Consider the following 12,272-nt stretch of genomic DNA (forward strand, 5'->3'; position numbering starts at 1 on the left):
ATATATTTATATTATATTTAATGTCCTTTAATTTTATGCCTAGGAATATAAAATTTTTACGTTTGACTTAATTTATTATATCATGTGTATCACCAAACATGAACTTCAACATAGGTATATTACATAAAGAGCCAATAAGAGCCAAGGGACTAAGGGAGTAACAAAGGTATAAATACGAATTGAGGAAGTCATCCTGCTGTAAAGTAGATGTCGAGTGGACCAAAAACAAAATACACCTAGTTAATAATATTTATTAAAGGTACAATATAAAATTTGTTAAATATGTCAGGTGATCAGGTAAATTGAAATTAGTACAATCAGAACTATTCGATTCATAAAGCAACTGACCAACATCAGCATCATTTTCACCAAAAAAATTATCTGGTAAATTTATCTAGATAAGTGAAAATTTTTATCTAAAATAAATACTTAGATAAGTTATACGTATTTATCTAGATAAGATAAAAGATAAAAAATAATTATCTAGATAAGTCCTAACACTGATTGTCAATAAGCATTTCAGATAATATACCTATATATTCTTGTTTTAACAATAAAAATTATGAAAACAAAATCATTTTTTAAAGTTTGACCATGCATGGTATAAAATAGTGAGCATAATATATAGCTGGTAAAACAAAATAATATAGTAATTCGTCATGGTAAACTTATAGAAAAATCACATTTTGTGGTTTCAAATTTCCTATCTAAATTAATACTACTTAACTATATTAATTAATTTTACATTTTGAACATTGAGATTATATTTATTGTTGTTTTAAAGTATTTTTTTTTTTTATATAACAATGTGTACTTGAATAACTATGTACAACGTATATTTTATAGTCTAATAAGTGTCAGTTACAATATAAGCCCGCAATAATAAATTCAATAATCCAGCAGCAACTCCAGTCGGTATAATATCTGCTACCATATTATTGGTACCTATTATCTAATATTTAAATGTTATGTTCTAGTAAAAAAAGTAGTCTAAATATAATTTATTTTAGTTGGTAAACAAAGGATTTGTTTTGGTGTGCTTCTGAAATCTACGATACCCGCGTGTTTTAATGTGCGTTTCAAGTTTCAGCGTTAAGCCACGTTTGAATCGTTAAATATTTTAAACGGCATAATATTTAGTGTACTAACTAAAATGTTGGACGATTACGCTTTCGAAAATAATAATTAGTAATTATTCACAAATAGGGCACAGTCGAATGAACACGATAAAATTGCCTTCTCCTACCTAGCACACCTACCTACCTATATATGTATCATAATACGTCTTGTAATTACTTCCCCACCAGCTCTTTCGCATCTTGCACATTCGGAACAAACACGAACGGCTGCAGCAGTGTTTATACTGTGCGTACGCACACGATACCTTTGCACAGAATATTACCATGAGCGGAGAGGTTGAGGACGTGTATGTATGGGTGGTAGATAATAGTACGCCGTGAGAATCGCAGTAAGCTGCTGAAATAAACGATGTTATAAAGTATCACAAACCCGCTTTTAATTAATATATTATCATTATAATATGACGTCGTGTATTATGTTTTCCCGTCGCGGTCGTCGCGATCTCGTCGACTGTGACGTGAATATTGAATGGCAAAACGAAATGTTGTGTTAAAGAGCCGCGGTGCCAGCGAAACAGTCAATTACTCGGAATCCGATCAGCAGCCAGACGCGTGCGAAAGGGTTTCACTGTCACCCAACAACAAGTTCGTGCCCGGTCTGTCGGACGAAAATGGAGACATTCTACGCGATTTTTCCAAGCTCGGATGTTGCCAAAAGATCACCACGCTGTTGACTTCATCCCATCAGTTCAATAATTTACAGGTCAGGGGTTGCATTATCATTATTATTTTATTTTTTTGAATTTTTAAGTCCGAACTTGTTACTCAACCGTCGGCTTGAATTTTTTAAGTAGGTACCTATACTACACAAGCACAATTAGTATTACCTACAACGAATATTTTATGAAAACTTTTTTCCCATAAAAATTACAATGCCTGCTCTGAATAAATTTCACTAACAAAGCATATTAATTGTAAATGAACGGCAAAAGTCAATTATAATGAAACTTTTTTAAAACATTCAAGTAAAAAGTAAATTCTTTAGCCAAAATTACAATAACTGACAAAATAAAATATTATTCCATTTAAATATAGGTAGGTATTTAATTTCGTCCATCTATACGCCTATGAAAAAAGTACAATTTATTTTTACTTAATTTAACGTTTACTTAGAAATAGTATTTAAAATATATCTAAAACGACATTTATCTATAGTTAGTCGCTTCTATAGATATATTATTTTTTACTTTAGTTCAATAATGTGCATACGATATTTGTTAATATATTTCTTTTTAATTAGTTTTTCACAACAATAAGGGATGACATTTAATGATTAGTAAATTGTTTTCAATATTTATTATACGGATTATTGTTTGATTGATCATTGTTTGATTGATTATGTTTTGTTTGATACATGGTTAAGTTTGATTAGGTATCATATATATATATTTTTTTTTTTTTTTTAATAATTTTATTTGTGCTTTTTCGAAAAAAATATAGTAGCAATAATTGTTAAAATGAAATTTTAACCATGTAAGTATCTTGTATAATAGATAAATGATCTTCTGTTAAAATGATAATAATATAATAACTGCATAATATTTAGGATAAAATTAGTATGTAGGTATTGCGTCTTATAAGATTAAAGCTTAAGATAATCCCTAGGTTATTAATATTTATATATGAATTCTATGTCACTGAATAAATTATCACTATTAAATCATTCGCATAATAATATAATGCTGGTTTTTAATTAGTATAACCGTGGTTGTAGTCTTTGGATTAATTTTAACTCAAATCACTTTACACTAAATATTAACCAAATAATTCGAACAAAAGCGTTTTCTCCTACGCAGTGCACGCTCCAGTGAAACTTGTTTCAACTCAGAATATTACTGGGTCAATAATATAAGAAACCATATAAATACATTTATTTATAGACAATTTTACTGATTGAATAATAAAACGATTAGGTAGTACCTAGTTATATAAATGTATATGACATAATTTTATTCAAAATACATTGTAGAATCTCATTGTACCTATTGCAAGTGTGTCATCAACAGGTGGAAATGTTGTACCAAAGATATTTTCTGCGAACTAACCAAAGCCACATGGTCCATTTGTTGGTGCTGCTCTGTATACTGTTTACGTGTATGGCCATAGCAGTTGTCCTTTCCGACTATGAGACTCAGGTTCAATGTTCCTTGCTACTGTTGTGTTGTATACTTATTTACCTAGGTAAGTTTGGATCTCCAGACTATGTATACGTATGCCCCACTCAAGTCAGTTACTATTTACGTGATGTATAATGTACGTCTGCACTCTGTCTTCAGTCATAATAGGCATAGTTTCGCGGTCCGGGTTGAACGAAGTATACCTAAGTTTCGTGTCCTACGTGGTGCTAGCCACTTTCCTGCTGATCGAGTTGTCTTTCGGCGTGCTTACCAGATCCCAAGCCGTCACCGTACCCACGTTAGTGTTCGTCTACATTTCTTACAGTTTGCTTCCGGTCAAGTTACAGTATGCCATTGTGGCTGGCACTATTTTCATGTTGTCGCAGTTAATATTCACCCTGTCAATGGAACACGGCCTATCAAAACAGGTAACTAAAAGATACATATTATAAAGCTTTATTTTGTTTTTACATTTTAAATATATTTAAAAATTGTTTTGGACATTAAAAATGTGTACGAAATATTTTACCCTGGGGTAAATTATACATAATATGTTTGACCACATCTTAACGTTATAATAATACCAATTGTAACAATCGTAATAATAATAATTTCCGATCCAAATTTCGGATGTCATATGACCAAATATTTTTTATTTTATACTGGTATAATAAACACGCTATTGACCGTCTCAATCGGTTTTTAGGCTCAATTTCGGGTTACAAGTTCAACACCAGCTGTTTGTATACAATATAACCTAAAATAACACATTTTTAATTGCAGAGTTTTATTAATTTGCTATTGTTGGCGTGCACAAACGTGACTGGTGTAATGATGCATTACCCGAACGAAGTGGCAAAGAGACAAGCATTCTTGGAGACCAGACAATGCGTCCAGGCGAGACTGACTACGCAAAAAGTTAATCAACAACAGGTACGGATAAAAAATTAATTTAAAAATCATCTCATATACACACGCCAAAGTATTTTAAAAACAGGAGAGGCTGCTTTTGTCAGTATTGCCCCGGCATGTCGCTATGGAAATGAAGGCTGACATCGCCGGTAAACGTCATGACAGCATGTTCCACAAGATTTATATACAAAAGCACGAGAATGTCAGGTATCTTTAGTGTCATAACATAATTGAAAAAACATATTTTTCTTAATATAAGCCACAATAATTATCGGTGTATCGCTACATAATAATATTACAATGATAGTATTATTATAGCTCTTCGTCATTCTGAAATTAAATAGAACAGTTAATACTATAAACAACAACGTCACAATATTTAAGTGTTTAACTACATTTTATAATTTATGCACTTAATACGTAAAGTAAATTTTGTTTTAATTTACGAAATAGCAATATTTATATTGGTATACAATTAACCACCCTCATTTTCTAAAGTAAAATAAATCATATCAAAATATTATATAATATAGTGTAGGTATATGATAACCCCCTATCAGCCGTGTCTTAAGCACTTATGATATATTTATGACCAATTAAACGATTAACAAGATATAAGATTATAAGAATTCATTTTTACGATCTTCTATTTATTAAATACATTTTAAATGTATTATGAACAACTTTTTCATCAACTGAATATCGTAAATAAATACCTATATAATATAAAACCTTATAATCTATTACTAATTAACAAAACAAAAGAACAAATATTATTATAATATTTTTCTCAGAAAAAAATCGCAAGAGGCAGTTAAATTATTATTTTTAAAGTAATATTATAAAAAAAATTTTTCAGACTATTCTACAATAATTTATTTATTTAGGATATTACATTGTTTTCAAACATAGAAAACTGAAGGATATATCAATAAATGTTAAAAGCCAAATTTGTTATTAGTTATTTCAGTATAAATGAAAACGAGATCTTAAATATAAAATTTTAGAAGTGAAACAACATATTATATAAATTGCAAACAAAAACACCTACTTGTAGTGTTTTCACTGACACCATTGGTACCTACTATATATATACATAATGATTATCTTAGCAGTCCATACAAACACTTTTATGTTCACCGATGAAACCAGTAAGCCACCGTTGACTCTTAATTAATTCGTTTACGAAACAATGAATATTGTCGTAGGTAACGTTTAACGCTCATCACTCCATCACTATTATACTAATCTAGTTGTTTAACACATTGTACCTAAATTACATGTAGGTACTTACCGATCTAAATTTATAAGCAGCATTTTTAATAAAGTGTGTTTTTAATGTATTTGTAATTTAGATTTTTAAATAGGTATATAATTAAAAATATTGTTTTAAACGAAGTTTTTATAATACTGTTTTATTGTAGCATTTTGTTCGCGGACATATGCGGTTTCACTAGTTTATCCGATCAGTGTACAGCTCAAGAGCTCGTAAGGCTACTTAACGAATTATTTGCGAGGTGATATACGAAAAACGCCGTATCGGCTTAAAATTGCATGGAATTTTACTCGTTATATAACAATCCACTACAGTAGTCGGATACGACACGAAAAGCGACAAAAGTTTATATTGATATATTCTTGGTGGTTTGTGTATAGGTTCGACCGATTGGCTCAAGAAAATGCGTGTTTGCGAATCAAACTGTTGGGAGACTGTTATTACTGCGTGAGCGGTCTGCCCGAGCACAGGCCGGACCACGCCAACTGTTGCGTCCAGATGGGTTTGGACATGATCGACGCTATAACGTGAGTGCACACCCGCGTTAAAGCGCGGAGTAAAAACTAGGAGTAAAAATCTTTAGTGTTGGCTCGCGTAAGTGGATTTTTTTTTATATATACTGCTTTACCGTTTAGTTTGGTGAGGGACGTGATGGACGTTAACGTCAACATGAGGGTAGGAATACACTCGGGTCGTGTGCACTGCGGCGTCCTGGGACTTTGCAAATGGCAGTTCGACGTGTGGTCGAACGACGTGACGTTGGCGAATCAAATGGAAAGTGGTGGAATACCCGGGTAAGATAGATCGCTTTTTTTTTTTGTCACTTACGATATAATATATAGCTTTTTGAAACACGAAAACTGTCGTTTGGCGTACAGGAGAATACATATTACTGCGGACACTCTCAAGTATTTGGGCAACGCTTACCAAGTAGAACCTGGCAATGGTGGCGAGAGAAATGCATTTCTAAAGGATCACAACATTGAAACGTACCTTATAGTGCCACCGGAAACAACTTATGTTAGTATAAAAACAAAAATCACCCTTAAAATAATGTCTTATTAATTATTATGATTTTTTTTTTTTGGATTTATCATTAACTAACGCACATCGAATTAAATTTTTTCAAACGTTAGAAACCATACTTAAATAAACCCTTACTATAAGCTAATACCTAATCAAACATCAACGTTGGAATATAATAGTTATTAAATAAACCCAATCATATATATTCACAATTTTTTTTTTTAATAAATATATATTATTAATAAGTACAAATTTAGTAAATACTTTAACGTTTTCATGAGACTAACATGGAGTAGAAAATAAAATACCATAAAATATGAAAAAGTAATTTAAAAAATATCTAAGAGTTTTGCACTTCTTGTCTTTGTTTTTTATTCGATTTACAGCGAAGAACTATAAAATATTCATTTTTCAATTATTGTTATTTCTGTATCCCATATAAAAAAGGTTATGATTTCATAAGTTTATATTTACAAAAATAATATCATTGTAATTTTTATTCTGTAATACCTGTCGACTCTCAAAGTCTCAATATTTCAATACTTCAAAGATCTATTGATCTTTGAAGTATTGAAATTAGAATGAAACGAATTTCATATGGTAAAAAAATAAAACCATTTAATTCGAAGAATTTTAATTTAATTCATTATTATATAAATAGATAAAAAGATTCATGTTTAGTATAAATTATTGTATACATCAGTGTTTGTGTCATCTAAACTTTTCAAAGAATACGCTTTCTATAAATAAATGGATAAATTTAATTTGAGTTTTAAAATTGCATTATTATTGATTAATTCTCCTGAATTCGCCTACGTTAGTTCTGAGGCGTATTATGTGCTTCAATCCGATACAAAAAAGATTTTAAATGTAATTCAATATCCTATCTTATAGTCTTAACTTTGGGACTTTGTTTATGTTTAAAATAAATGCCTTAGATCAATGAACTTATACTGGTAACATAACTTAAGACTAATTGTCACTTCGGTTCTAATCCGATACAAATATCTCACCACAGATTTTTTTTTTTTTGTAATCAAATCTTCCACAGATAAATAACTATTTTTTTTTTTTAGGTATCACAATACTACAAAAAACAGAGTCCTGGTCATGCTCATAATGGCAATATATCAAAAGAATTCAGAATCATGGGACATAACCAACGTCATAATACATTTACATGGTAAAGTACAACATTAAACTGTAATATATAATACTATACCTATCGTGTTATTTAAATATTGTGCTCTCTTGTTTCGTAGAATGGACTGACTAGATTTTACAATTAGTTAGCTTACATGACGCATGTACAGTCAGATATAATAATATTATATAGGTTCCACAAAATAATAAATTCAAGCTGAGTGCATGTTCAGTCGTTCTGGATGAAGATAGTCATACCGAAACTCTGCACTTAAAGTGCAACAGCCAATAGTATTTGTATACGTCTTCGTGTGATTTATGTAATGCTGGGTACCTATAAATATATTTATGATGTTGTAGTTATGAAATTGGTACGAATGGTACATAAAAAACAAATTTACACTCACGATAAATCGATTTTATTGTGGGTATTAATCCTTATATTATTATTATCTGTTCTAATGTTATATATATAGTAATTTATTTTGTTTTTTTATCGACTTTTACATATAATTCATTATTCATAAAATCATAACTATATAATATCGTAGCTAATATTTAAGCACTTAACATTATTATAATTATACAAAGTACTTTATCGTGTACTAAGTTGAGTGGAGAGTGATTGTAAATCACGATGCATTGGAAACGATCGTCATCAGCCAATGTAGATCACCTGTTGACGTTTTTTTTTCTAAACATTACGAATAATAGTCTATATATAACCATGCCTGATTATGTAAATAAAGATTTGTTTTATGGCCGTTTTTGCTCTCAATATAGACGATAGTTTTGAACGTTCACAAAATGTAATTAATAGGTACCACAATAAGGCCCCTTCACAACTCACCGTAAAACGTGACTTTTTGAAAAATATTCTAAAACTGTGATTGGTGGACCATGTGGTTATCTAGTTATTATTCTGTGGTAAACCATAATTTTTGTTCTTAACACCTTACCTTTATTGCATATTATACCGTATATTTGAGTTTAATCCTATAATAGACTCGAACCTTGTGTTCACCACAGGCTTATGATAAAAACTGGAAAATTACGTGATAAAATAATATGGTAAATACATCATAAATTATGGCATTTCTCGGTAAGCCGTGAAGGTTCCTTAAGTGGACGCTTAAACCATCGATAATATGTCAGCTGATATCCCAAAAGATGACTCGCGCCATCACTTCCTGTTAGTACAGCAGTGTGGACTGAAGGTTAACACTTCGCTAGTCTTTGGAAATACCTACGCCTCTGTAAATTGAACACATAGAGGCGGTTATAACTGACTTTTAAGAGGGGGGAGTGGAAATTATAAAAATCATAGGACAATAATGAGTCGTTGGAATTTTTTCCCAATATTTTGAAATAATCCAAAATAGGTTCACCTTGTACTTACAATTAAATTTAAAAAAGTATAGTCACAGATGCACAGTTAATCAACCATTTTAATAATAAAAATCTACAATAAAAGCATAATATGTCTTTTTTTTGTTTAGCAAAACGTATAATAATATATGTGAGTTTATGAGTATACAGCGTTTATTATATTTTTAGATTTATATTAAAAGGACGCTACACTCGCATGTGTTGTCTCCGTCTTACACGTCCGTAACATTGCAAAAACTGTTTTGCGCGGGAAAGAACCGAGAAAGCTACAGTTATAACTAAGAAAAGAAATTTTCACTACATAAAAAGGAGAATTTTGTCTGTGCAATATCGTTTTTATTTTTTCGATATCCGAACTACAAAAAAAGTTATTCATGCTTAAAAAACACAAAAATAATGTATTATTAAACAATAAGAATTTTTTTTGTATAAGTGATATCGAAAAAATAAAAACGATATTGCACAGACAAAATTCTCCTTTTTATGTGGTGAACATTTCGTTTCTTAGTTATAACTGTATCTTTCTCGGTTCTTTACCGCGCGAAACAGTTTTTGCAATGTTACGCACTTGTAAGACGGAGACAACACATACACGGGTGTAGCGTCCTCTTAAAATTATCGTAATATCAGAATGGGAGATCCATTACATTATTGAGATTATTCCTAGCAACCATATACCTATATATATAAATATATATATACATATATAAACAATGACACGCGACTTTCCGAATAACATATTACGTAGTACGTACATACTACATATACTATTATTAATATAGTAACAAAAATTAATAAAATGTACTACAATTATTTAAAAATATACCGTATATATTGCGCAAGACAACTTTACAAATTGCTGATACTATTTCTATAAATTAGAAACACAAAAAAATAGTACCATGATTAATACTTCTTTCAATAATTTATTATACAATTTCAATAATAATTTATTATAAAAAAACACGGACCAAGGGGGGGGGCGATCCACCTATCGCCCCCCCCCCCCTTATAACCACCACTAGCTGTGAACAAATTACAACCATACAGAATTACAAAGCTTTAGCTTGCAATGTTATTTACGATAAACGTTTAGCTATAATATAGTTTTGGATATCAGTTGTTTGAAGTAAAATGATGATGCAAAACAGTGGCGTATTTGAGCCTTTACCTATGGGGGGGGGGGGGGTGATATTAAGAGGAGTAAACCACCCCCATCAATTAAAAACATTTTTTTTAGACATAAAAAAATAATGCATTTGTATTATTTATTTAAGCACTTTTATTAAAGAATTTTTATTAACAATACAAAATCTATATTTCTTTTTTTAAGACTTGTGAATCGATCTATTACATCATCAACATTTATTTCTATAGATCTATGAATGTTTAATAATGCCAACCCTGTAAGCCGATCCTGGCCCATTTTTGATCTCAGCCAAGTTTTTAACCTATTGACAAAATAGTATAAAGTAGCAGATATGGCTAATATAAGGATATAAATAATAAGAAGTGGAAAAGCCAAAAAGTGGATGTGTGAAGTCGAGGAGAGTAGTAAACGAAAATAACAAAGAGAGAATATAACTACTATTACTAAAAACTAAATACAGAGCGATTAAGCATATGCCACATTCCGAATAATTAAAACATTTGTTTCAAGGTTGTTAGTAAGGCTTTATACAGTCAAGATAACTCGAAAAACTTGACAACTTGATTTTTTTTTTTATTCCCCTAGAACCTCGTTTACCCTAAATTCGAGTAAAATATCTCGACTAATACATATTTTGAAGTAAAATTGTATCCCCCTTCAAGTTATAACCTAACCTAACCATTTAGGTGACCATTTCGACAGGTGACGTTCCGTTCCATCATTCGTTTGGCACGACTACATCACCCAGTCCTCGGGCCAAATGTTCCATCTTTGCGTATCATAGAGCAATCACTAATCAGTAATCCGATTTATCCGATATAATATATATTATCAGTTGACAGTTATCACAAAAATTTCTCATCCAAAAAATATTATTTATTTATTAATTAAAATATTTAGATACACTTATAAGTTCAACAATCATAAAATATTATTTTCAAAGATCTCTCGGGGGGAGGGGGGGCGATCGCCCCTATCGCCCCCCCCCCCTCAAATACGCCACTGATGCAAAACATATGACCTAATCAATGTATTCATACCCTATCTAGATAGATGTTGTTTTTTGGTGATTCTAATACTAATTTATTATCTTAAGCTACCTATATATTATAGTTAGTAAATAATGCAAATTGCAAGTGTACGCTACTGAATCGCGTATGAAACATTTTATAAAGTCTTTACACATGCAAAAATGAATACAAAGTGGAAACCGAACTTGAAATGAATTGTATAATTTTCATTAGTGAAACTTGTTTGATGCTTCGTCATCATTTAGAAGTCCGACTTAATATAAAATACATATGTAGCTATTTAGTCCATAAAAGTTTTGTCGTTCTATTCACTTGAAGTTTGTTACATGCATGTATGCCATGAGTAATATTTGCCACTGTTGCCAGTAAGCAAAAACTTTTTAGAACAGCACGTTCTAAAAAGTCAGCACGATTACGTTTAATTTTTACTTACTTTAAAGACTGAACACGATAGATGGATGAATTTATTGATTTTAATAACTCGAGTAAAGTTGGGAAATACAGCTAATTATTTATAAAATTAAAATATTTAAATTACTAAAATCAAAAAGCAATACTGCATAAACCACGCACTGATAATATCAGCAATTTATAGTTTTTATTTTTCAATTATATAGTAAAATTAGTAAATTACGTATGAAAAACTTAGTTTTGCCTGTTCGTTGATTAGTCAGATAGAACATTTTATTTTATATATACTGATAATATAATACAAAAATAATCACTATTTACTGTATAATATACATACATAGGTACATAATAATATGTGCCATCCAGCAAATATTTACTTTTATATTTTATACTATTATGTCGGAGTAACAAATTTAAAAGCCTTATCTTATCACAAATAATTATATTATATAATTTTATATAAATATTATTTTCATCAAGTGCCTATTCCTAGAATTATGCATTTTCAATTTGTAAACTCATAAATCTACGAATAAATACTTGATGAAAACTAAGTTTGGTATTTATTTAAATATATATTTTTTTTTTAATCATGTGTACCAATTGTTTTTTTTTTTAATTTGTCTGCAATAGTAACAAGGAAAAAATAATGAATTTAGACATCTAATATAGTGACTC

At 30.1% G+C, this 12,272-nt stretch overlaps 1 protein-coding gene across 4 annotated transcripts in view; it reads left to right on the forward strand.

The window, feature by feature from the left end:
* The window catches only part of LOC107169163 (adenylate cyclase type 5-like), a 207,955-nt gene that overhangs the window by 180,889 nt on the left and 14,794 nt on the right, over positions 1-12,272 (forward strand). For all 4 annotated transcript variants that reach the window (XM_089226365.1, XM_089226367.1, XM_089226366.1 and 1 more), the window contains 10 exons: positions 1,636-1,842; positions 3,146-3,320; positions 3,416-3,684; positions 4,040-4,189; positions 4,254-4,375; positions 5,593-5,685; positions 5,825-5,971; positions 6,080-6,238; positions 6,323-6,464; positions 7,547-7,653. In XM_089226365.1, coding sequence (XP_089082491.1) covers positions 1,636-1,842; positions 3,146-3,320; positions 3,416-3,684; positions 4,040-4,189; positions 4,254-4,375; positions 5,593-5,685; positions 5,825-5,971; positions 6,080-6,238; positions 6,323-6,464; positions 7,547-7,653 — 1,571 coding nt within the window. The remainder of the gene's footprint in view (positions 1-1,635; positions 1,843-3,145; positions 3,321-3,415; positions 3,685-4,039; positions 4,190-4,253; positions 4,376-5,592; positions 5,686-5,824; positions 5,972-6,079; positions 6,239-6,322; positions 6,465-7,546; positions 7,654-12,272) is intronic.

This window comes from Diuraphis noxia, unplaced genomic scaffold, assembly GCF_037042655.1.
Source record: "Diuraphis noxia isolate RWA-SAM2 unplaced genomic scaffold, SU_Dnox_SAM2 contig0004, whole genome shotgun sequence".
In the NCBI taxonomy this organism is placed as follows: domain Eukaryota; kingdom Metazoa; phylum Arthropoda; class Insecta; order Hemiptera; family Aphididae; genus Diuraphis; species Diuraphis noxia.